This window comes from Panthera onca, chromosome A2, assembly GCF_046562875.1.
Source record: "Panthera onca isolate mPanOnc1 chromosome A2, mPanOnc1 haplotype 2, whole genome shotgun sequence".
Lineage (NCBI taxonomy): Eukaryota > Metazoa > Chordata > Mammalia > Carnivora > Felidae > Panthera > Panthera onca.
This window is the reverse complement of record NC_138340.1, coordinates 6,714,609-6,742,077: the sequence shown is the minus strand read 5'-3', so window position 1 is coordinate 6,742,077 and position 27,469 is coordinate 6,714,609. Positions and strand designations below refer to the sequence as shown.

Here is a 27,469-nt window from a genome sequence, read left to right as displayed (position 1 = left end):
TTCTGTGACATCATATCCGACAGAACTAACAAGCAAGGGTGGGGCTCTCCCTGTGGTGATCATAACCTCCAGCCCCAGGGGAGCAAGGTCAGTTTCAACTATAATGACTAGCCCAGAGAGGAAGTCCAGGGCCACAGGCAGCACTCAAGCACCAGGGACCTCTCCATGGACTGTCACAGACACAGCTGTCCAGTCACATGTCACTGGTTTGCCCAAAGTCAGTTCTACAGGGAGGACACTTTCCTCCTCAGCAGTGGCTACTGGAACAGCTGAACAACAAACAAGTGTATCTGTGGGTGCGGCTTATTCATCTGCTATCACACGGTCAGACAAGACAACTGGGAGTGATCTGATTCATGGTGCATCTCTAGAAGCCACAGACACATTGCATCTCACCTCCAGAGAACAAACCACATCGGCAACTCTGACCTTTAAAAGCCAAGCCATCACCAGCCCTACCAATGATGCTTCAGGAGGAAAAATGAACTCTTCACCATCTGGTGTATTTCCTTCAATGGGGTCTAAGATGCTGGTGGCCGTCACAAGTGTAACGACTAGTGAGGCTGCCTCTATGACTGAGCAACTGTCACAGACCTCATTTCCTGTAGAAGCAAGCATGATGAGTACGACCACAGCCCCCCCTCCACGTGTCATCACCACTATCACCACTATGGGAACCAACCCAGTCCTGACTACCACGTCCAACCCAGAGAGGAGAGAGAGCACCATGGACAGCACCCTGGCTACAGAGACCAGCACATCTGCCATGGAACATCCTTCCACCTGGTCATCCACAACTGCTTCTGCCCCAACATCAGGCTCCTGGGCTATGAAAGACATAACTTCAATTTTGAAAGTCACAGGTTCTCCCAAAACAACTTCTGCAATGGGCACAACTTCATCCTTAGCATCAAGCACGGAATCAGGCTCTTTATCTACTCCCCATGGCATTATGACTGTTACTGGAACCAGCCCAGCCAGCCCATCTTCTCATGCTTCAGCTGAGGATATGAGGTCCACAAATATGAGAACATTGATTCCTTCAGACACAACTGCATCTATGCCCATTTCAACTTCTGGTATCGAGAAGATGAACACCTCACTTCCTGACATTGTAGACACAAGTTGGACTACCAGTAAAAGAAATACGGAAGTTCTGCCTGATTCAATGGCTTTCACTGACCATCCAAATACAAACACTGACCCCAATATCCTCCTATCCGTTTCACTGCCTGATTCTCTGCCCACACATGACTGGACTACTGGGAAACCTGTGTCACCAGCCACAACCACTACCTCCACTCCTCAAGGGGACACAACTCAAAAATTCAATGTAATGAACACGATCAGACCAACTACCTCATACATACCATTCTTTACAAGGGAAACAGGTATAGCCCCTTCGCTAGGTTACACTCCTACAAATGAAGAGAGAAGAACAGAGAAATACACCAATGACAAAATATCTACCCCAACACTTCCTCAGTCCATGAGGTCATCAGATACCACCAGGGGCCGTATAATGAAAGTTGTGACAAATGGTGAAAAACTAACCATGAGTGAACAGAATGGTACTACTAGGACTACATCTGAGGGCACACTAGCCTTGGGTACCTCAGCCATAGCATCAAGGGCAGAGATGCACTCGGCTGCGACTCAGGGTTCTAGACACTCAGAGACGACCACTAGCATGGACAGACATTCAGAGGACATGTCACACCCAAGCCCTTCCTCTGAGCAGGACATCAGCTCTCCATCTTCCCTGGTGCCTTTATCTTCCATGACCTCATCCTCTACAGTGTCCCCCACACTGCCAACTAGTAATCCTCCTTCTCTTGCACCTGTCACATCACCTCTCACCCATGGCCTGCTGAGAACCCACAGCACTTGGGACACAAGCTTGGAAGGTGTGATCAGTTCACCCTCGGGTCTGAGTAAAACCTCAGTAGACATTCAGGCCTCATCTGAAGACTCTACTGATACAGAGGCCACTCACTTTCCCCAAAACACAGCAGTGCCCTACGTAGGGACCCTCAGTTCTGCATGGGAATCTAACCGCTTGGCCCCAGCAGGCTTACAGCCAGCCACGGGCACATCTCAAGTCAAGACCTCCTCCATTGGTGGGGATGCCATGGCTTCCACAAAAGGGTCGGGCCTCTCTGGAACCACGGAGACTGAGACACCATCAAAGATGTCCCTGGCCCCGGACCCATGGGAAACCAACACGTTCCGGCACACCAGCTCAGCCACGGAGGAAATCACTGTCCCTTCCAAGGTGTCCACTGGTACTAATACTGAGGCCACCAGGACAGACGTCATGTTCTTTAGCAGGGCATCCACCCCGGGCCCTGTTCAGCGCACAATGTCACCAGACTTCCCCACAGAATTCAACACCAGGCTCTCTCTTTCCCCCATCATGACAGAATCTGAACCTATAACCATGGACACTATAAACATTCCCTTAGAGACTATACCGCAAGGAACACTAGTCTGGGATACATCAGCCACAGCATCAGGGGCACAGACACACTCAGCCATGACTCAGGGTTCTCCACGACCAGAGATGACCACTAGCGGGGACAGAGGTCCTGAAGATGAGTCACCCGCCAGCTCTTACTCTGAGCAGGACATCAGCTCTCCATCTTCCCTGGTGCCTTCTTTACAAGTTATGTCCTTGACTTCTGCAGTATCCCCCACACTGCCAGCCAGTAGTTTTTTTCCTTCAGACTCTGTCGCCGCACCTCTCACCACTGGCCAGCCGAGGACCCACATCACATGGGGTACGAGCTCGGAAGGTGTGACCAGTTCACCCTCAGGTCTGAGTCAGACCTCACTCGATGTATGGGCCCCATCTGAAGTCTCTACCACTACAGAAGCTATTCACCCTTCTGAAAACACAGCAGTGACCCACATGGGGACCCTCAGTACTGCATGGGAAGCCCACTCCTCAGCCCCAGCTGTCTCAGAGACAGCCACTGGCACATCTCCGATTGAGACCTCCCCCACTGGTGGGACCACAGTGGCTGTCACACCAATGCCTGGCTTCTCTGGAACCACGGAGACTGAGACACAGCCAAAGTCCTCCCTGGCCCCGCAACCACAGGAAACCGTCACATCCCAGCACACCGCCTCAGCTACAGAGGAAATTACCGTCCCTTCCAAAGTGTCCACTGGTACTATGTCTGAGGTCTCCAGGACAGTGTTCATCTCCCTGAGTGGAACTTCCATCCCTGTCCCTACTCGGGCCACAGTGTCACCAGGCATCCCCATGGGAATCAACACCAGGCTCTCTACCTCACCAGTCATGGCAGAATCTTCACCTATAGCCATGGCCACTGAAACCATTCCCCCGGAAGCTATATCCCAGGGCATGGTAGCCTGGGGCACATTAGCGACAGCCTTGGAGCCTCATACGCTCTCGGCTGTGACTCAGGGTTCTCCACCTTCAGACGTGACCACTAGCATGGACAGGCAATCTGAGGGTGTGTCACTCACAAGCCCTTCTTCTGAGCAGGACGTCAGCTCTCCATCTTCCTTGGTGCCTTTACATGCCATGACCTCGTCCTCTGCAGTGTCCTCCGCTCTCCCAGCCAGTAGTCCTTTTCCTTCTGACTCTGTCACCTCACCTCTCACCGCTGGCCTGCCGAGGACCCACATCACATGGGGTACGAGCTCAGAAGGTGTAACTAGTTCACCCTCAGGTCTCAGTCAAACCTCAGTCGATGTATGGACCCCATCTGAAGTCTCTACCACTGCGGAAGCTATTCACCCTTCTGGAAACACAGCAGTGACCCACAAGGGGACCCTCAGTTCCACATGGGAATCCCGCTCCTCGGCCCCAGCTGGCTCAGAGATAGCCACAAGAATGTCTCCGATCAAGACCTCCTCCCCCGATGGGGATGCCACAGCTTCCACACCAACGCCTGGCCTCTCTGGAACCACGGAGCCTGAGACACAGTCACAGTCGTCCATGGCCCCAGAACCACAGGAAACTGGCACATTCCCCCATACTATCTCAGCCACAGAGGACATGAGCATCTCTTCCAAGGTCTCCACTGAGTCTAGTGCTGGGGCCTCCAGGACAGACGTCATGTTCTCTAGCCAGACATCCACCCCTGGCCCTGTTCAGCTCACAATGTCACCAGACATCCTCACAGAAATCAACACCACGCTCTCTACCTCCCCTGTCAAGGCAGAATCTGAACCTATAACCATGGCCACGGAAACCGTTCCCCCAGGGACTACATCCCAAGGCACACTAGCCTGGGACACATCAGACACAGCATCGGGGGCACAGACACACTCAGCCGTGACTCAAGGTTCTCCACGCTCGGAGATGACCACTAGCGGGGACAGAGTTTCTGAAGATGAGTCACCTGCCAGCCCTTCCTCTGAGCAGGACATCAGCTCTCCATCTTCCCTGCTGCCTTCTTTACAAGTTATGTCCTTGACTTCTGCAGTGTCCCCCACACTGCCAGCCAGTAGTCCTTTTCCTTCTGACTCTGTCACCTCACCTCTCACCACTGGCCTGCCGTGGACCCACATCACATGGGGTACGAGCTCGGAAGGTGTGAACAGTTCACCCTCAGGCCTGAGTCAGACCTCAGTGGAGACATGGGCCACGCCTGAAGCCTCTACCACTACAAATACAATGCCCCCTTCTGAAAACACAGCAGTGTCCCAGGTGGGGACCCTCGGTACCTCAAGGGAATCCCACTCCTCGGCCCCAGCTGGCTCAGAATCAGCCACAGGCACATCTCTAGTCAAGACCTCCTCCCTCGATGGGGACATCAAGGCTTCCACTCCAGTGCCTGACCTGTCTGCAACCACGGAGGTAAAGGCACAGTCAATGTCGTCCCAGGCCCCAGAACCACGGGAAACTGGAACATCCCCCCATACCAGCTCAGCCCCAGAGGAAATCACCGTCCTTTCTGAGCTGTCCACTGGTAATAGTGCTGAGGCCTCTAGGACAGCTGTCATCTCCCCTAGCAGGACATCCATCCCTGGACCTGGTCGGCCAACGTTGTCACCAGACATCCCCACGGGTATCAACAACAGGCTCTCTATCTCACCTGTCATCGCAGAATCCTCACCCATATCCATCGCCACCAAAACAGTTCCCCGACCGACTACATCCCAAGGCAGTATAGCCTGGGACTCATCAGCCACGGCTTCGTGGGCAGAGATGCACTCAGTTGTGACCCAGAGTTCTCCACACTCAGATGGGACTACTAGCGTGGACAGGGCTTCTGAGGATATGTCACGCAGAAGCCCTTCCACTGAGCAGGACATCAGGTCTCCATCTTCCCTGGAGCCTTTCCATGCCATGACCTCGGCCTCTGCAGTGTCCCCCACATTACCAGCCACTAGCCCTTCTCCTCCTGCTTCTGTCACCTCACCTCTCACCCTCAGCCTCTTGAGGACATGGGGCATGAGCTCGGAAAGCGTGACCAGTTCAAACTCAGGACCGAGCAGCATCTCAGTGGAGATCCAGGCCACATCTGAAGCCTCCTCCACTACAGAGGCCATTCACCCTCCCAAAACCACAGCAGTGACCCACATGGGGACCCTCAGTACTGCATGGGAAGCCCACTCCTCAGCCCCAGCTGTCTCAGAGACAGCCACTGGCACATCTCCGATTGAGACCTCCCCCACTGGTGGGACCACAGTGGCTGTCACACCAATGCCTGGCTTCTCTGGAACCACGGAGACTGAGACACAGCCAAAGTCCTCCCTGGCCCCGCAACCACGGGAAACCGTCACATCCCAGCACACCACCTCAGCTACAGAGGAAATTACCGTCCCTTCCAAAGTGTCCACTGGTACTATGTCTGAGGTCTCCAGGACAGTGTTCATCTCCCTGAGTGGAACTTCCATCCCTGTCCCTACTCGGGCCACAGTGTCACCAGGCATCCCCATGGGAATCAACACCAGGCTCTCTACCTCACCAGTCATGGCAGAATCTTCACCTATAGCCATGGCCACTGAAACCATTCCCCCGGAAGCTATATCCCAGGGCATGGTAGCCTGGGGCACATTAGCGACAGCCTTGGAGCCTCATACGCTCTCGGCTGTGACTCAGGGTTCTCCACCTTCAGACGTGACCACTAGCATGGACAGGCAATCTGAGGGTGTGTCACTCACAAGCCCTTCTTCTGAGCAGGACGTCAGCTCTCCATCTTCCTTGGTGCCTTTACATGCCATGACCTCGTCCTCTGCAGTGTCCTCCGCTCTCCCAGCCAGTAGTCCTTTTCCTTCTGACTCTGTCACCTCACCTCTCACCGCTGGCCTGCCGAGGACCCACATCACATGGGGTACGAGCTCAGAAGGTGTAACTAGTTCACCCTCAGGTCTCAGTCAAACCTCAGTCGATGTATGGACCCCATCTGAAGTCTCTACCACTGCGGAAGCTATTCACCCTTCTGGAAACACAGCAGTGACCCACAAGGGGACCCTCAGTTCCACATGGGAATCCCGCTCCTCGGCCCCAGCTGGCTCAGAGATAGCCACAAGAATGTCTCCGATCAAGACCTCCTCCCCCGATGGGGATGCCACAGCTTCCACACCAACGCCTGGCCTCTCTGGAACCACGGAGCCTGAGACACAGTCACAGTCGTCCATGGCCCCAGAACCACAGGAAACTGGCACATTCCCCCATACTATCTCAGCCACAGAGGACATGAGCATCTCTTCCAAGGTCTCCACTGAGTCTAGTGCTGGGGCCTCCAGGACAGACGTCATGTTCTCTAGCCAGACATCCACCCCTGGCCCTGTTCAGCTCACAATGTCACCAGACATCCTCACAGAAATCAACACCACGCTCTCTACCTCCCCTGTCAAGGCAGAATCTGAACCTATAACCATGGCCACGGAAACCGTTCCCCCAGGGACTACATCCCAAGGCACACTAGCCTGGGACACATCAGACACAGCATCGGGGGCACAGACACACTCAGCCGTGACTCAAGGTTCTCCACGCTCGGAGATGACCACTAGCGGGGACAGAGTTTCTGAAGATGAGTCACCTGCCAGCCCTTCCTCTGAGCAGGACATCAGCTCTCCATCTTCCCTGCTGCCTTCTTTACAAGTTATGTCCTTGACTTCTGCAGTGTCCCCCACACTGCCAGCCAGTAGTCCTTTTCCTTCTGACTCTGTCACCTCACCTCTCACCACTGGCCTGCCGTGGACCCACATCACATGGGGTACGAGCTCGGAAGGTGTGAACAGTTCACCCTCAGGCCTGAGTCAGACCTCAGTGGAGACATGGGCCACGCCTGAAGCCTCTACCACTACAAATACAATGCCCCCTTCTGAAAACACAGCAGTGTCCCAGGTGGGGACCCTCGGTACCTCAAGGGAATCCCACTCCTCGGCCCCAGCTGGCTCAGAATCAGCCACAGGCACATCTCTAGTCAAGACCTCCTCCCTCGATGGGGACATCAAGGCTTCCACTCCAGTGCCTGACCTGTCTGCAACCACGGAGGTAAAGGCACAGTCAATGTCGTCCCAGGCCCCAGAACCACGGGAAACTGGAACATCCCCCCATACCAGCTCAGCCCCAGAGGAAATCACCGTCCTTTCTGAGCTGTCCACTGGTAATAGTGCTGAGGCCTCTAGGACAGCTGTCATCTCCCCTAGCAGGACATCCATCCCTGGACCTGGTCGGCCAACGTTGTCACCAGACATCCCCACGGGTATCAACAACAGGCTCTCTATCTCACCTGTCATCGCAGAATCCTCACCCATATCCATCGCCACCAAAACAGTTCCCCGACCGACTACATCCCAAGGCAGTATAGCCTGGGACTCATCAGCCACGGCTTCGTGGGCAGAGATGCACTCAGTTGTGACCCAGAGTTCTCCACACTCAGATGGGACTACTAGCGTGGACAGGGCTTCTGAGGATATGACACGCAGAAGCCCTTCCACTGAGCAGGACATCAGGTCTCCATCTTCCCTGGAGCCTTTCCATGCCATGACCTCGGCCTCTGCAGTGTCCCCCACATTACCAGCCACTAGCCCTTCTCCTCCTGCTTCTGTCACCTCACCTCTCACCCTCAGCCTCTTGAGGACATGGGGCATGAGCTCGGAAAGCGTGACCAGTTCAAACTCAGGACCGAGCAGCATCTCAGTGGAGATCCAGGCCACATCTGAAGCCTCCTCCACTACAGAGGCCATTCACCCTCCCAAAACCACAGCAGTGACCCACATGGGGACCCTCAGTACTGCATGGGAAGCCCACTCCTCAGCCCCAGCTGTCTCAGAGACAGCCACTGGCACATCTCCGATTGAGACCTCCCCCACTGGTGGGACCACAGTGGCTGTCACACCAATGCCTGGCTTCTCTGGAACCACGGAGACTGAGACACAGTCAAAGTCGTCCATGGTTCCAGAACCATGGGAAACTGGCACATCCCCCTATACCAGCTCAGCCTCAGAGGACATCAGCATTTCTTCCGAGGTCTCCACTGGGACTAGTGCTGATGCCTCCAGGACAGACATCATATTCCCCAGCAGGACATCCACCCCTGGCCTTGTTCAACTCACGATGTCACCAGACTTCCCCGCAGAAATCAACACAAGGCTCTCTACCTCCCCTGTCATCGTGGAATCTGAACCTATAACCATGGCCACTGAAACTGTTCCCCCAGGGGCTATATCCCAGGACACAGTAGCTTGGGACACATCAGCCACAGCATCGGGGGCACAGACACACTCAGCTATGACTCAGGGTTCTCCTCGCTCAGAGATGACTACTAGTGTGGACAGAGGTTCTGAAGATGAATCACCCACCATCCTGTCCTCTGAGCAGGACATCAGCTCTCCATCTTCCCTGGTGCCTTTCCCTGCCATGACCTGGTCTTCTGCAGTGTCCTCCACACTGCCAACCAGTAATCCTTCTCCTGCTCCTGTCACCTCACCTCTCGCCCCTGGCCTGCTGACCCACAGCATGTGGGGCATGAGTTCAGAAGGTGTGACCAGTTCATCTTCAGTTCTTACCAGCACACTAGTGAATATCCAGACCATTTCTGAAGCCTCTACCACTACAGAGGCCAGTCGCCTTCCTGAAAACACAGCAGCGACCCACGTGGGGACCCTAACTTCTGCAAGGGAATCATACTCCTCGGACTCAGCTGGGTCAGAGACAACCATAGGCACATCTCCAGTTGAGACCTCCTCCTTTGATGTGGATGCCACAGCTTCCACAACGATGCCTGGCCTGTTGGGAACCACAGAGACTGAGATACAGTCAACATCATCCCTGGCCCCAGAACCACGGGCAACCATCATGTCCCAGAACACCAGCTCAACACCAGAGGAAATCACTGTCCCTTCCAAGGTGTCCACTGGTCCTAATGCTGAGGTGCCCAGGGTACCCATCATGTCCCCGAGCAAAACATCCATCCCTGGCCTTGTTCAGCCCACGAAGTCACCACACTTCTCTACAGGAATCACCACCAGGCTCTCTACCTCATCCATCATGGCAGAATCTGCACCTATAAACTTGGCCACTGAAACTGTTCCCCTGGGGGCTACATCCCAGGGCACAGTAGCCTGGGGCACTTCAGCCACAGCATTAGGGGCACAGACACACTCAGCTGTGACTCAGGGTTCTCCACATTCAGTGGTGACCTCTAGTGTGGACAGAGGTTCTGAGGGTGAGTCACGAGTAAGCCCTTCCTCTGAGAGAGACATCAGCTCTCCATCTTCCCTAGTGTCTTTACCTGCCATGACCTCATCCTCTGGAGTGTCCCTCACGCTGCCACCTAGGAGTTTTTCTCCTGTTCCTGTCACCTCACCTCTCACCCCTGGCCTGCTAAAGATCCCCAGCACATGGAGCACAAGCTCGGAAGGTGTGATCAGTTCACCTTCAGATGTGAGTCAGACCTCAGTGGAGATATGGGCCATGCCTGAAGCCTCTACCACTACAAGGTCTATCCACCTTCCCGAAAACCCAGCAGTAACCCATGTGGGGACCCTCAGTTATGCACTGGAATCGCACTCCTCAGCCCCAGCTGGCTCAGAGCCAGGCACAGGGACGTCTCCAATTGAGACCTCCTCCCTCCCTGGGGATGCCACAGCTTCCACACCAATGCCTGGCCTCTCTGGGACCACAGAGACTGAGGCACAGTCAATGTCACCCCTGACCCCAGAAACATGGGAAACGGTCATGTCCTGGCATACTAGTTCAGCTCCAGAGCCTATCAGCATCCTCTCTGAGGTGTCCACTGGGACTACCACTGAGGCATTCAAGACAGATGTCATTTCTTCTAGCAGGACATCCATCCCTTTCCCTGTTCAGACAACAATGTCATCAGACATTGCCACGGAAGTCAACACCAGGCTCTCTACCTCCCCTGTCATGGCGGAATCTGAACCTATAACCATGGCCACTGAAACCATTCCCCCAGGGGCTACATCCCAGGACACAGTAGCCTGGGACACATCAGCCACAACATTAGGGGCACCGACACACTTGGCTGTGACTCAGGGTTTTCCACATTCAGTGGTGACCTCTAGTGTGGACAGAGGTTTTGAGGGTGAGTCACCCACCAGCCCTTCCTCTGAGCAGGACATCAGCTCTCCATCTTCCCTGGTGCCTTTACATGCTATGACCTCAGCCTCTGCAGTGTCCCCCACACTGCCAGCCAGTAGGCCTTCTCCTCTTGCTCCTGTCACCTCACCACCTCTCACCACTGGCCTGCCAACAATCCACAGCACGTGGGGCACGAGCACACAAGGTATGATCAGTTCACCCTCAGTTCTGACCAGCACGTTAGTGGACACTTGGGCCACATCTGAAGCCTCTACCCCTACAGAGGCCATTCACCCTCCTGAATACACAGCAGTCACCCATGTGGCAACCCTCCGTTCTGCCCAGGAATCCCACTCCTCATCCCCAGCCTCATCAGAACCAGCCACAGGAACATCTCCAATCGAGACCTCCTCCATCGGTCAGGACACCACGGCTTCCACACCAATGCCTGGCCTCTTGGGAACCACAGAGGAGACAGTGTCATCATCATCCCTGGCCCCAGAACTGTGGGAATTGGACTCCATTCGGCACACCAGCTCAGCCACGGAGGAAATCACCGTCCCCCCTGGGGTGTCCACAGGTTCTAGTGCTGAGGCCTCCAGGACAGACGTCATCTCCCACAGCAGGACATCCATCCCTGTCCCTTCTCAGCCCACAATGTCCCCTGACATCCCCATGGAAATCAACACCAGGCTCTCTACCTCCCTCATTGAGGCAGAATCTGCACATATAATCATGGCCACCAGAACAGTTCCACCAGGAGCTACCTCCCAGGGCACACTAGCCTGGTCCACATCAGCCTCAGCCGGGTGGTCTCATATACACTCAGCAATAACTCAGGGTTCTCCACGCTCAGAGGTGACCACTAGCATGGAAAGAGTTTCTGAGAATGAGTCACACACAAGCCCTTCCTCTGAGCAAGACATCAATTCTCCATCTTCCCTGGTGCCTTTTCATGCCATGACCTCAACTTCTGCAGTGCCCCCCACGCTGCCAGCCACTGGTCCTTCTCTGGTTCCTGTCACCTCACCTCTCACCCCTGGCCTGATGAGGACCCCCAGCACGTGGGGCATGAGCTCAGAAGGGGTGACCAGTTCACCCTCAGGTCTGACCAGCATCTCAGTGGTGGAAACTCGGGCCACGTCCGAATACTCTACTGCTACAGAGGCCATTTCCCATGCCGAAAACACAGCGATGACTCACACGGGATCCCTCAGTTCCACATGGGAATCCCACTCCTCGGCCCCAAATGGCTCAGAGCCAGCCACAGGAATGTCTCCAGTCGAGACCTCCTCCCTCAGTGGGGACACCCTGGCTTCCACACAAATGCCTGGCCTCTCTGGAACCACGGAGACTGAGATACAGTCAGCGTCGTCCCTGGCCCTGGAACCACGGGAAACCAGCACATCCCGGCACATCAGCTCAGCCACAGAGGAAATCACCGTCCCTCCTGAGGTGTCCACGGGTACTAGTCCTGAGGCCACCAGGACAACCATCATGTCCCCCAGCAGGACATCCATCCCTGGCCCTGGTCAGGCCACAGTGTCACCAGACATCCCCACACAAATCAAAACCAGGCTCTCTACCTCCCCTGTCAAGGCAGAATCTGAACCTATAACCATGACCACTGAAACTGTCCCCCTGGGTGCTACACCCCAAGGCACACTAGCCTGGGACACATCAGCCACAGCATCGGGGGCACAGACACACTTGGTTGTGACTCAGGGTTCTCCACGCTCAGAGATGACTGCTAGCATGGACACAGGTTCTGAGGATGCGTCACCCATCAGCCCTTCCTCTGAGCAAGACATCAGCTCTCCATCTTCCTTGGTGCCTTTACCTGCCATGTCCTCGATTTCTGCAGTGTCCCCCACACTGTCAGCCACTAGCCCTTCTCCACCTGATCATGTCACCTCATCTTTCACCCCTGCCCTGCTGACGATCCCCGGTACATGGGACATGAGCTTGGAAGGTGTGACCAGTTCACCCTCAGGTCTAAGCAGCACATTAGTGGACATCCGGACCCCATCTGAAGCCTCTTCCACTATAGAGGCCATTTACCTTCCTGAAAACACAGCAGTGACCCACGTGGGGACCCTCAGTTCTGTAGGGGATTCCCACTCCTCTGCCCCAGCTGGCTCAGAGACAGCCACAGGCACGTCTCCAGTTGAGACTTCTTCCCTCCGTGGGGATGCCACAGCCTCCATGCCAATGCCTGGCTTCTCTGGAACCACAGAGACTGCGACATTGTCAATGTCATCTCTGGCCCTGGAACCATGGGAAACTGGCATGTATCCCCACACCAGCTCAGCTCCGGAGGAAAGCACTGTCCCTTCCAAGGTGTCCACTGGTATTAGTCCTGAGGCCTCCAGGACAGCCGTCATCTCCCCTAAGGGAACATCCATCCCTGTCCCTATTTGGCCCACAATTTCAAAAGACTTCACCTTGAGAATCAACACCAAGCTCTCTACCTCCCCCGTCGTGGCAGAAGCTGCACCTAAAACCATGGCGACTGAAACTGTTCCCCTGGGGGCTACATCCCAGGGCACATTTCCTTGGAACACATCAGCCACAGCCTCAGGGGCTCATATGCACTCGGGTATGACCCAGGATTCTACAGGAGCAGAGATGACCACTAGTGCAGACAGAGGTTCTGAGGATGAGTCACGTACCAGCCCATCCTCTGAGCAGGACATCAGCTCTCCATTTCCCCTGGTGCCTTCCCATGCCATGACCTCAGCTTCTTCAGTGTCCAACACACTGCCAACCAGTAGTCCTTTTCCTTCTGACTCTGTCACCTCACCTCTCACCACTGGCCTGCTGAGGTCCCACAGCACATGGGGTATGAGCTCAGAAAGTGTGACCAGTTCACCTTCAGGTCTGAGTCAGACCTCAGTGGAAATACAGGCCACGTCTGAAGCCTCTACCACTGCCAAGTCCATTCACCCTCCTGAAAACACAGCAGTGACCCACGTGGGGACCCTCAGTACTGCATGGGAAGTCCACTCCTCAGCCCCAGCTGGCTCAATAACAGCCCCACGCATGTCTCCAATTGAGACCTTCTCCGTTGATGGAGACACCATGGCTCCCACACCAATGTCTGGCCTCTCTGGAACCATGGAGACTGACACACAGTCAATGTCGCCTCTCGCCCCGGAAATGAGGGAAACCATCATGTCCCAGCCCACCAGCTCACCCCCAGAGGACATCAGCATCCCTTCTGAGGTCTTCACTGGGACCAGTGCTGAGGCCTCCAGGACAGACATCATGTCCCCCAGCAGGACATCTGTGCCTGGCCCTGTTCTGCCCACAATGTCACCAGACATCCCTATGGAATTCAACACTGGGCTTTCTACCTCTTCCCCTAGTGTTGATATTGGAAAAGTCACCATCATCACCAAGAAAGGTACTCTATGGCTATATCATAGGATACCCTTACCTTGGACACATTAACTACAGTTGGTGGCTGAGTGACTCACATTTTAGTGGGTGAGAGAGGATCCATAGCACGCAGATTGTTGCAAGGATACATTAAGCAAGAGTTTCTTTTCTTTTCTTTTTTTTCTTTTCTTTTCTTTTTTCTTTTCTTTTCTTTTCTTTTTTCTTTTTTTTCTTTTCTTTTCTCTCTTTTCTTTCCTTTTCTTTCTTTCTTTCTTTCTTTCTTTCTTTCTTTCTTTCTTTCTTTCTTTCTTATAAACCCTGCTTTTGCTTTTTTGGTAGTGTTCCATGCTTCACCCTTCCTTTCTTTAGATTCTTTCACAATAACTGATATTAGAAAATTATTTCCTATTCCTCCCACCTCACCTCACATTTCTAGCTCTGACAGAGTTTTATTAGTCATAGTCTTGGGATCTTTAATCATTTTATCTCCATTATTGAAGAGCACCTCCTTTGAAACAATGGCCACCCTTGACATTACTGTAAATTAAAAGAATATAAGTTTCTTTTCACAACTATAGTTGTAATTAACGTGTAGACTAGCTTTTCTACAATGTGGCACCTTTCTCTGTCCTAACGAGCCTTGCAGAACCTCTTATCCAATGGGCATTATCTGTTCCATGGAGGAGACTAATATTTCCACTCCAATACTGATCTTTGGCCCCAGAACATTGAGGCAGGGCCACTTTCCCATCTCTCTCCTGGACTGCAGGAGACATTCATAGCCCTAGACTCTAGTTTATAGTCACCTTTAAACACACCTTTATCTCCTCTGTCCACTAATGTTTTTCTGTTTTGTTTTATTTTAGAGACAGAGAGGGAGAGAGAGAAAGAGAGAGTATGCACAAGATCAGGGGCTAGGGGCAGAGGAAGAGAGAGAGAGAATCTCAAGCAGACTCCACCCTTGTCACGGAGCCTGACATGGGGCTCGATCCCACAGCCCTGGGATCGTGACCTGGGCTGAAATCATGAGTCAGACACTCAACTGACTGACCCACCCAGGTGCCCCTCTCCACTCATACTTTCAAGGGTTCCAAGCCTGAAGTCACTGGGAAAATATGAGTTTTGGACCAGCCTTCATCTTGGCAGTGTGATGGAATTCAAGTCGATCTCTCTCTCTTACGCATCTCTCTCTTTCGCAGGGCCTGCCAGTGTAACCTCCTTCCCAGAACCCAAGCTTTCTGTGTCCGTATCAGAAAGGACTCATCACCTGAGCACAGTAATGCTGTCTTCAGCTGAGACCCTTTCAGCTGACACATTGGCACCTTCTCCGTCAGCAGCTACATCTGGAGTCCCAGGTGCCAGCTCAGCCGCCTTCTCAGCCAGTCCATTATTTTGGACGCAACCAGGCCCTAGAGATGCTCTGTCCACTGTGGCAGACAGTCTACCTTCAACAGTTTCAACGCCTTTCGCCTCTTCAGCCTCCACTACCACAGATGTTTCAACCAGCCCAGTCCCCCAGGGGAGCACTTCCTCAACAGCTACCCCACACACGGTGGCCACCAACACTGGGACAGAGGGTAGCACTGCTGAAGGACCCTTGGTTGTGGCCAGTACTTTGGAGACATGGACCAAGCCAGTCAGGACATCTTTATCATCCAGTGTGGATACCAGAATGACAGAGCAGATTCACTTAGGAACAGAGACGAGGGCTTCTCAACTTCCTCCACACTCAACACAGCTGACAAGTAAGGACCCACTGATCCTGTACTCCCATTATTAGGGGCTCATAGGAAATGGCTCTTTTCCTGAGAGGTATAAAGGAGTTATTAGGAGTTTATTACTGCACAGAAATTCCTTCAGCAAACATTTGTTGATCTATCCTCAGTTCTAGGCACTGGAGAAGCAAATATAAATAAGCAAGTCATTGGATGACTCCAGTACCATGATAGATGTTTTAACATTACTATGATTATGACAACGATAATGCTAATAACAATAGATTTTTATTTCTTTAATGCTTATTTATTTTTGAGAGAGAGACACACACACAAGCAGGGGCAAGCAGGGGAGAGGCAGAGAGAGGGGGAGACACAGAATCTGAAACAGGCTCCAGGCTCTAAGCCGTCAGCACAGAGCCCAATGCAAGGCTTGAACCCACGAACTGTGAGATCATGACTTGAGCCGAAGTCAGACACTCAACCAACTGAGCCACCCAGGCACTCCAGTAACAATAGATTTTCCTAGGGCACTTATTCTATGTCAAGGCACTGTTTTATTAAGTTACATAATCCTCAGGCACCTGAGTGGGTTCAGTTGGTTAAGCATCCGACTTTGGCTCAGGTCATGATCTCGCAGTTCGTGGGTTCCAGCCCATGTCAGGCTCTGTGCTGACAGCTCAGAGCCTGGAGCCTGCTTTAGATTCTGTGTCTCCTTCTCTTTCTGCCCCTCCCCCACTCTCTCTCTCTCTCTCTCTCTCTCTCTCAAATAAATATAAACATTAAAAAAAATTTTAAGTTATTTAATCCTCATTCCAACACACTTTTTTTAAAGAAAAGATGATTATAAGCTCATTTTACAGATGAGTAAACCAAGGCACAGAAGGTTAAGTGATTTGCTCAAGATCACAAAGCTAATAAGTAGTAAGAACTCAGACTATATGGCACTAGGAATCTATGCTTTTAATTATTAGGCTAAGCAGCAGTGGTCAGGAGGGAGTAGAAAAAGAAAGAGATTCTGGCATCACAGAAGCTATAGGAGGGGAGAGTTTTAGGAAGGAAAATTGTCAGTCCCATCAGATGCTTGATAGTCAAGTTGAAATGAGGTGAGTCCTTTGACAACGTGTGGGCCCTCAGGGACTCTAATGAAGGGAGTATGAGCGAGTTGAATAGAACTAGCAAAACAGCTAAATTACACATAGATATAGGCTCAATATCCCCCTTTGAAATGATTATGTTTTTATATTAAGGACAGAGTCAAACACAAGGGAAAAGTGAAGAAATTGGTGAGCAAATAAAAGATGATGGAACAAAGTATGTATGGGATGTGGGAAGGACTTGGGGCCTAGGAAGAGGTACACCCCCTCCAAGAGATCTGAAGATGAGGAAAGGAACCTCTTGGGGATTCCATTCCTCTGAAAAGTTGAATTTGGCCCCAACTTTTGTTTGGGAGACAGGTGCGCTAACCACTTTAGCACCTGCTTTGATGGACAACATCTATAGGAGGATGACTTGGTTACCTCTCAATTCACAATAAAATTGATTGGTACATTGACAGGTATTGATCCGGGTCTTAAAACATGGCTCAGTAGTTGAGTCATGGGTGTTCAGGAAGCAAGGGATGAGCAGGATGGTAAGAAGGTAGAAGGGTGGTTGGGGGAATAGGAGGATCAAAGGAAGAATGGGAAAATGGATAAATGAAAGAAGGAAGGATGGATGGGTACATATAGCAATGGTAGAAGGAAAGATGGACAAATCTATGGGTGGATGAATGGGCAAATGGACAGGGCTGGTCACTCGTGGCATATAGCCCTGGCTCAAGTCCTGGACTTGAGAAGAATTGAGTTATATAGTCAATGAAGTGGATTCATTTGAACAGTGCTCTCTCTCTGGATGAGATGAATTAACCCAGGTTTCTTCTCCACCCTCACCCACAGGGACTGATGGCGTCGTGGAGCGTATTACAAAGATACCCAATGAAGCAGCCCATGGAGGTGTCACAGGACCAGTCCATGTACATGTGGCACCCACATCATCTGCCAGTCCTACAGGTAGGTTCACCTTTGCTTACTTCCCTGTAATCCCACTTGTGACCTTGTTTCCTCTTCCAGAGAGATGAGATGTTTCTTAAGAGAAAGAATAATGTGGGGTGGTCATGGGCTTCCCTGTCTTAGCTGGATCTTTGTCTAATTGTTACCAGGTGGATGTTACCACTTTTCTTTTCCTCATAACATGCATAGTGAGTTTAGTTCAAGGGTGGATATGCCAATCCCACAAATATGACCCAGTTTAACTTAATTCTGAAAATGCGTATTGATCACTCTCTCTGTGTTAGAGACTGTGCTATAAGCTGAGGATGTGCAGATGAGAATCCTTGGGCATGGTATCCTCAGAGCTCTCAGACCCCCGGGGAAACAACAAAGGAACAAAATTCCTGTGATGCAAATGTAAACGTATGCAATGAAGATGTATTTGAACTATAGAAGGAAGGCTTCATGGGGGGGATAATATTTGAACTGGGTTTGAAGGGATGACTAGGGATTTACCAGAAAGACAAAGGGAGTTGATGAAGACATTCTGGATGGAGGGAACAGCCAGCCACATGCAAAAGCACAGAGAGGGGTAAAACTGGAAATATCTTGGAGGAACAAATAATTCACCTTTGCTAAAGTGTGAGGTAGAAGAATGGAGTGGTGGGAAATGATCCTGGAGACAGCAACAGAAAACAATATTCAGGAAACCTTCTAAGGCTTGGTAATGCTTGGATACCCTTTAACAAAAAGACAAAGAATTTTGTGGCAAAAAAAAAAAAAAAGTTTGGCGAATATGTTGCTCCTTCCTAAAGAACGATAGCATGCATAAATATATTAAAGGCTCTGAGAAATTCTACTGTAAAGAAATTCGTTTGGCTTTATTCAACCTAAGGTTTTACACCATTATTGACTGTGGAATCTTTCCCTCTAAAAGGCACCTGTTAACATTTCTCAGTATTATTGTTCTGTCTGAGAGTTTAAGAGGTGCAGGTGTATATGGCAAGGGGTCCTCCTCATTGTGTGGTTAAAAGGTAAAGCTCCCCATACCCATTAAGCTGTTCCTGAGATTTTTGGAGACCAGTCTATTTTACCAGTACATTTTGGAGTCTTTTTCCAAGATGCAGGCTTTGGACAGAGTCACTTCTACCCCCCAGTCAGGTTATTAGTCTTATCTTGTGACCAGGCATCTTTGATTGGGTTCCCCCAGAAGCAAACTTGAGTTAAGGATATGGGACAGGTGGTTTGTCACAGGTGGGGGATGGTCCCAAGAAGCACTGGAGAAGACCAGGAAGGGAAGTCAACGCAAGGTGCATTCATGATCAGGCCACAGCTACAGGCCACAGTGTCGGTCCCACTGGGGAACTCTGGGAGACAGCCTAGAACATCTCAGTGTTGTCTAATCTGAGGAATGAAGCAGCTGGGGCTTTTGTCAGCCAACTTTCTTCTGTCATTGGCTGTGGGATGCTTGACCCTGCGGTTATAACCCTCAGCACTTCCAGCCTGCCCTGCACCCCAACACACACAGGCTGAGTGAACGCCCTTAGGTGTGGAGTCACAGAGGCTGCATCAGGATCCCATCGGGGTCACTGTATAGGGTATAAGTGGGGCATTGACAGGATTGACTATGTCAGGTCACCAAGAAATGAATCACTGGGTTTCATTCAGGTGGTGACCAGTATTTAGATGGCAAAGCTTCTGAGGAATAGCTAACCGTATTCACTGACTGCTTTCAAAATAGAGTGGGGTTTCTCAGCCTCAGTCCCATCGGGCAAACAATTACTTGCAGGCTGTCCTGTGCACTGTGGGATGTTTAGCAGCATCCTTGGCCTCTACTCACCACATGCCAGTAGCACCCTCCACATATACACAGTAGCGATGACCAAAAAGGTCTCCTGACATCGCCAAGTATCCCCTGGGAGCAAAATCACCCCAGGTTTGAGAACCACTGAACCAGAGGACTCTTGTTTAACCTCTCCGGATGGACATTTTCTCCTTACGTCCTTCTCTTTTCATCCTGGCTCCCACAGGATCTTGAACTTCAGTTAGGGAATCATAGATTTCAGTGCTGGAGAGTGCTGGTTTAGCACTCAGGCAGAACGATGTTCAAATTTCCACACCAGTGGCCAGCAGCTGTGTGACCTTGGTAAATGATGAGCTCTGAGTTTCTGTCTTTCTCTTCTACAAAACTGCAAGAACAATATAATGTATATTAAGTGCTCTGATGAGGATCAAAGAGATAAAGCACGCTAGGTGCTTGGCAATTGTCCCTCCCCACCCCCCTCCTCATCAACACCAAATACATATAAAGCATTTTAGTATATCCACTCCCAGAAATGTGGGGTTTTTTTTAGATGGTCTTAGTAAAAGAGGGACATGGCTCCCCATCAGAGTCCAAATCCCTTTTATTTTGTTCCTGGACTAAGTCAATGGGCTTTGTGGTCTTTATGGAGAAGCCTCCCAATGGTCCTCCATCCTTCCCTCGGACCATTTTTTGAGGCCCCAGTCAGTAGCTGCTGTCTCGGCCAATGCAACTTTACTCGTCATCAGAATCTGAATTCCAGTCACCTTGGCCAGCTTTGGTCTAGCATGGTTCCTGGCAAATTCCGACTCAGCAAACATTTATTTTGTAGTGGAAATACAAAAAGTAGTAAAAATAGCAGTAATAACCCCAGTGAGGTAATAGTAGCCGAAGTAATGGTAATAATAAATAGGAGTTAACAGCAGTGATAGCAGGTAGTAGCAGTATTTGAGCCAGGCACCATGCTTGGTGAATTTTTATCAGCATTCTGAGATGGCCACTGTACTTATACCTACTTTACAGATGACAATATGGAAGTCCAGCAAGGTTTGGTAACACATCCATTTAGTGGGGGAGTCGGAATCTGAGTGCAGGACCACCTTCTAACGGAGCCCAAGCTCTTAAGCACAATGATATCTGATCTCTCTCAAGCCAGAGAAGACATCTCTCTTTGCATACCTCCATCTATGTATCCATTCATTCACTCGCTCATTTATTCAGCAAATATTTGTGGGCACCTACTGTATGCCAAGCAGTCTTCTGGCTACGAATAGCTCTTACCAAGCCAACCATGAGGAGTGCCACTGTGCCGATTCAGACATTAGGATAAGGAAATATCGACAAGGGAAAGATGAATTCTGACATGGATTTGTAAAGGTAGGTTCATGCTAGGGTTTGAAGAAGGGCAGAACGTAAGGAATCTGATGAATAATGGATGAGGCAGACAAGAGAAACAGCCTTAAGAAAACGCTCGGGGGCCGGAGAGTACAGAAAATGTTTGGGAACAAGGAGTGGTTAAGAATTCATGGAGTTACAGTGCCACATGAGAAAGGGAAGGTGCAGGGATGCCTCTGACAATTCCTTCTCCCGTTCCAGAAGCATATACCCCAGGCAGACACATTTCTCTCCGTTTCCTCATGTGGAGAAAAAAAATAGCTGGTGGCAGTCCAGTAAGCGGCCATTATTTTGTGCAAACTATGTGTCCATCCCCCAATTCACAGGACTACCAACAGACTGGATGGAGAGAGCAGAGACCACAGCTCTGAAGACCACCTCTACAGCAACTCTGACCACTACTGTCTCTACCCCCGCTTCGGGAACATGGACTCTCCTCAGGACATCAGGCAAGGTGACCAGCACAAGCACAAGAGGAACGATCATTTCAACCCCAGATATTTCCTCTGATGTTCTACAGATGACCGCCTCGTTGGCCACCATACCTGGAGCAGAGACCAGCACAGAGGTTCCCAGGACAACCCCGTCTGTTTTCAGTAGAGGCTCACAGACTACACCCTCACTGGTCCCTAGTTCTGATGCAGAGAACGGTCCAGCTTCTCCAACTCTGGCTGTTTCCCTTGGTGAGCCAGAGACCACAACCTCACGAGCCTTTCATTCTGCAGAGACCAGCTTGACTGGTTCCAGGGCAACCTTGAGTGTTTCCCGCAGCGAATCAGACAGCACACCCCCAACAGCTACTGGTTCTGGGGAAAAAGTCAGTTTAGCAGTTCCAACTCTGACTGTCTTTCCTGGTGTACCAGAAATGGTGACCTCACTGGTAACTAGTCCTGGGGCAGAGATGAGCACAGTTATTTCAACTCTGACTGACTCCCAAGATGAACCAGAGACCAACACCTCATGGGTCACCCAACCTGGGGCACTGAGCGGTTCATCTATTCCAGTTCCAAGTATCCTTCCTGGTGAGCCAGGGCTGGTTACCTCAATGGATACTAGTTCTGGAGCAGAGACCAGCCCAACTGATCAAACTACGACTACTTCTCCTGGTGAGCCAAATGCAGCAGCCTCATTGGTTACCCATCCTGGGGCACAGACCAGTTCAGCCATTCTAACTCCAGCCATTTCCCCTGGTGTATCAGGAGTGGGAATCTCACCAGTTACCAGTTCTGGAGCAGAGACCAATACAACTTTTACAACTCTGACTGATTCTCCACATGAACCAGAGACAACAGCCTCATGGGTCACCCCTCCTGGGACAGAAGCCATTTCCACTGTTGCAACTTCAACTGTTTCCCCTGGTGAGCCAGATGCAACGGCCTTGTGGGTTCATTCCACAGAGAATAGCACACCTGTTTCCAGAATAACTCCAAATTTTTCCCAAAGTGAATTAGACACCATACTCTCAATGGCCACCACTCCTAGGGTAGAAGCCAGTTCAGCCATTCCAACAGTGACTGTCTCATCTGGTGTACCAGCTACAGTGACCTCCCAGACCACTAGTTCTTGGACAGACACCAGTACAACCTCTTCGACTCTGACTGAATCCCTGCATGGATCAGACACAACAGTCTCCTTGGTCACCCATCCTGCAGTGTCCAACCCAACAGTTCCCAGGACAACCCCCAGTGTTTCCCATAGTGAATCATATAGCAAACCCTCAACAGCCACCAGCCTTGAGACAGAAGCCAGTTCACCTGTTCCAACTACACCTATCTCCCCTGACGTACCAGATATGGTGACCTCACAGGCCACTAGCTCTGGGACAGATGCCAGTATGGTTACTTCACCTCTGACTCTTTCTCCTGGAGAACCAGCGAACACAGTCTCATGGGTTAATCATCCTGGAGCACAGACCAGTTCTTCCATCCCAACTCTGACTGTCTCCCCTGGTGTATCAGGAGTGGGGACCTCACTGGTCACTAATTCTGAGGCAGAGACCAGTACGATTTTTCCAACTCTGACTGATTACCCACATGAATCAGAGACAGCCTTACGAGTCACCCATTCCTCAGAGACCAGCACACCTGTTTCCAGAATAACTCCAAATTTCTCCCATAGTGAATCAGGTACCACACTCTCAACAGCCACCACTCCCGGGGCAGAAGTCAGTTCATTTTCAGCTACAACTATCTCACCAGGCATACCAAGGTTGGTGACCTTAGTGGTTACCAGTTCTGGAGTAGAGACGAGTACAACTTTTTCAACTCTGGGTGATTCTCTGCATGAACTGGAGGCCACAGCCTCATGGGTCACCTTTTCGGAGAAAGAAGCCAGTTCAGCTATTCCAACTCTGCCTACTTCTTACCCTGAGGAGCCAGATACAGCAGTCTCATTGGTCACCCATCCTGCAGAGACCAGCTCAACTATTCCCAAGGCAACACCCAATTTTTCTTACAGTGAATCAGATACCATACATTCAATAGCTACCAGTTCTGGGGCACAGACAAGTTCAGCCATTCCAACTCTGACCATCTCCCCTGGTGTACCAGAGGTAGAAATCTCACTGGCCACAAGTTCTGGGCCAGAGACAAGTACAACTTTTACAACTCTGACTCTTTCTCCAGGTCAAATGGAGACCACAGGCTCATGGGTCACCCATTCTGAGACAGAGTTCAGTTCAGCTGTTCCAACTCTGCCTGCTTCCCCTGGGGAGCCAGATACAGTAGTCTCATTGGTCACCCATCCTGCAGAGACCAGCCCAACAGTTTCCAAGACAACTCCCAATGTTTCCCATAGTGAATTGTATACCACATACACAATGGCCCCCAGCCATGGGGCAGAAGCCAGTTCAGCTGTTCCAACTCCAACTGTCCCCCCTGGTGTACCAGATATGGTGACCTCACAGGTCACTAGTTCTGAGAAAGATGCCAGTACAGTCATTCCCACTCTGAATCTTTCTCCTGGTGAGCCAGGGACCACAGCCTCAACAATCATTTATTCTGAGATCCAGACCAGCTCAGCCATTCCAGCTCCAACTGTCTCCTCTACTGTGCCAGAGCTGGTGACCTCACTGGTCACCAGTTCTGGGGTGGAAGTCAGTACAGTGTTTACAACTCTGACTGATTCCCCACAAAAGGCAGAGATGACAGCCTCGTGGGTCACCCATTCTGGGACAGAAACCAGTTCAGCCGTTCCAACCCTGACTATTTCTCCTAAGGAGACAAATACAACAGTCTCATCAGTCACTCATTCTGAAGAAACTAGTCCAACTGTCCCCAAAACAACTCCAGTTTTTTCCAAAGGTGAACCAGACACCACACAGTCAATAGCCACCAGCCGTGGGGAAGAAACCAGTTCAGTGGTTCCAACTCCAACTGTCTCCCTTGGTGCACCAGATATGGTGACCTCTCACGTTCCTACTTCTGAGACAGATGCCAATATGACTATTCCAAGTCTGACTCTTTCTCCTGGTGAACCAGCAACCACAGGCTTATTGGTCACCCACCCCAGTGCAAAGACAAGTACACATTTTCCTGGTTCAACTGCTTTTCCTCATTTACCAGAGACCATAGCCTCACTCTCTGTCCAACCTGAGCTGGAGATGAGTACAGCTCCTCCAGTTCGGACTGTTTCCCTCGGTCTACCAGAGACAACATCCTTCACCACATCCATGACGGAGACCAGCAGAGTTGATCTGGGTCCAACAGTCTCACCTGGTGTTCCTGTAGAAACAGCCTCACTCTCCACCCATCTTGGCACAGACATCACAACTATTTCAACATCAACTCTTTCCCCTGTGTTATTGAAGACCACAGGCTTATTGGCCACCAGCCCTGCATCAGAGGCCAGCACAGGTGGCCCAACTTTGACTGCTGGTGTTCTTGGGCCTGTCAGTATCCCTGAAACCACTGGTGAGTCTCATACCTTAACTTCCTGGAGCACAGAACCCTCACCACCTGTGACCTCAGTTGAACTCCTGGAATTGTCCAAGACTGTGACAGGGGACACTGTGACCTTGATAGCATCAGAGACCCCAACACCACCTAAAACCAGTCACAGAGACGGATCGAGTCCAACTGCTATCTTGAAAACCACAACTCCTGAGACCACTAATTTAGCTGCCACAGGCTCAGGCCCCATCATGGCGGAGACCGCAGCCACCTTCAATACATCTGTGGCAAGTCCCTTTGTCCCTGAGACCTCACCTGGGATGTCCACCTTGACCTCTCTGAGTGTGACTTCAGAAACAAGTAAGAATGACTTTTTTTTTACGGTGGTAAAATGTGTATATAATATAGAATTGGCTATTTTAACCATTTTAGATGCATAATTCAGTGGCATTAATTTCATTCGCAGTATTATATGAATATTGTCCTTTTTCCAAAACCTTTAATCACTCCCAATGGAATCTGTGTCCCCATTAGCATTAGCTTTCTTTCCCCACTCCCCTCAGCCCCTGGTAACTCTAATCCACTTCTGTGTTCTTGAATTAGTCTACTTTAGATATCTCATGTATGTGGAATCACACAGTGTATTTGATTTTTTGTGTCTGACTTATTTCACTGAGCACAGTGTCTTCATGGTTCGTCCATGTTGCAGTGTGCACCAGAACCTCATTCCTGTTTATGGATGGATGACATTCCATTGTATGGATGGACCACATTTTATCTGTCCATTCGTGTATTGATGGACACTCATGCTGTTTCTACCTTTTGGCTACCGTGGATAGTGCAACTATGCACATGGGTATGCACAGATCTGTTTGAGTCCATTTCCAGTTCTTTGGAGTATGGTCGTGTGGTGTGCTAATTCGTTAGAGCAATAGCAGTGAGGTATCACACACCGGCTGCCTCGAATGGTAGAAATTTATCAGGTCTGGAGGCTGGAGGGGAACCCCAGGAGAATGCATAGAACGTGAACTTTGGAGTCCTCCTCTCTGGGGAGCGGGTTAGGGAGCTGGGATATGTATCCGCCAACCCCCATCAATCATTGCTAGCAGGATGCTCCCTGGGGCCTGTTCATTCCCTTGCAACAAAGAGATACAGGTGCTATTGCATGCTGAAACGGTAAGAGCCAAGGGGAAGTGGCAGGAGGGTGACCAGCTTGGTTTTCCCAAGTCTATATCACTTTTCCAGCTGGAAGTCAGCATCCCAGGAACCCAGATGGTCCTGGAAAAACTGGGATGGTCGGTCACCCTATGTGGGAGGGTCTTAAATGGTGACATGATGTGTTCTCAAAAAGGACAGCTTAGGCCAAGCCCCGGCTAGGTGCTGGAGTTAAGGTGTGTCCTCAGAGCCTCACCTCCCACCCCCAGCCCAGGCCTGACTTGGGACTGACCTCATTTTACTCTCTCCACCACCACAGCTGCAGCCCCTTTCTTGATGCCTTTTACTGTCAACTTCACCATCACCAGCCTGCACTACACCGAGGACATGGGGAACTCAGGCTCTGAGATATTCAATGCCACTGAGAGACACCTGCAGCACCTGGTGAGAGCCCCCCACCAATGCTCATCTCATCCCAAGACCTCCACACCCTGCCATCTTGGCCCCTCCGGCTCATCACTCTCTCATTTTTTCCCAGCTCAGGACTCTGTTCGAAAACAGCAGTGTTGGTTCCCTCTATGATGGCTGCAGGCTGACCTTGTTCAGGTGAGTCTTCTTCTAAAGCACCTACAGATACCCCGATTCTCTCCCTTCTTGGTCCTTCACGTCTCAGTCAACCACAGCCTTGGGCCTTTGCCAAGAGACAGTATATCATAGTGAATCCAAAGTTTCTAGGTTTGAACCCTTGATCTCTCACTTGTTAACTGTGTGACCTTGGGCAAGTTGCATAACCTCTCTGTGCTCCTACAACCAAGTGTTATAGACTAAAGCCATCCTAAATGAGCTCCACCCACCACACCTGCCCCCATCTCCCCATGAGATGGGGGCATCAATAAGATGATATTGCCCATACAACATGCCACCGAGAATCTACGTGAGGTACATGTTTTCGTTCATCTCATCTTTACGACACGATTATTATCCCACGTTGCAGAAGAGAACACTGAGGCTCAGAGTAGTCAAGTACTTGAGAGGAGCCAGGATTTGAACCCAGAGGTCCCAGTTCTTGAGTCCCTCCCTTTAACCACGATACAGCAGTGTTCAAGGTCATTGGGCTCAACAACCTATATCCTTAAAAGTACTCAGAACTCCAAAGAGCCTTTGGGCTTGGGGGTTGTATCTGCCAGTATTTACTGGATCCAAAATTAAGACAAACACTATATTAATACGTTCATTTATTTAAAATAACAAACCTATTATGTGTTAACACAAATAACATTATTTTTATGAATAATAGCCATGTTTCCCCTCTCCCCTCGCCCCCCCAAAAAAGCATAACAAGAAGAGGACCATTGTTTACATTTTTGTAGATATTTTTAATGCTTGTTTTAGTAAAAGACAGTAGGCTGTCTGCTTCTGCATTTTTAAAAGTTTATTTATTTATTTTAGTAATTGGTACACCCAACACAGGGCTTGAATCCATGACCCCGAGATCAAGAGTCATATACTCTTCTGATAAAGCCAGCCAGGCCCTCCTCTGCTTCTGCATTTAATCTTTTACAATA

At 50.7% G+C, this 27,469-nt stretch overlaps 1 protein-coding gene across 1 annotated transcript in view; it reads left to right on the top strand.

Moving 5' to 3' along the window:
- Window positions 1-81: 81 nt before the first annotated feature.
- Window positions 82-27,469, top strand: part of MUC16 (mucin 16, cell surface associated) — an 84,426-nt gene continuing 57,038 nt past the window's right edge. Inside the window, exons 1-6 of the mRNA XM_078443432.2 lie at window positions 82-13,943; window positions 15,118-15,663; window positions 17,571-17,684; window positions 21,186-25,109; window positions 26,224-26,348; window positions 26,443-26,510. Of these exons, the coding sequence (XP_078299558.2) occupies window positions 104-13,943; window positions 15,118-15,663; window positions 17,571-17,684; window positions 21,186-25,109; window positions 26,224-26,348; window positions 26,443-26,510 (18,617 nt within the window). The 5' untranslated portion in view covers window positions 82-103. The remainder of the gene's footprint in view (window positions 13,944-15,117; window positions 15,664-17,570; window positions 17,685-21,185; window positions 25,110-26,223; window positions 26,349-26,442; window positions 26,511-27,469) is intronic.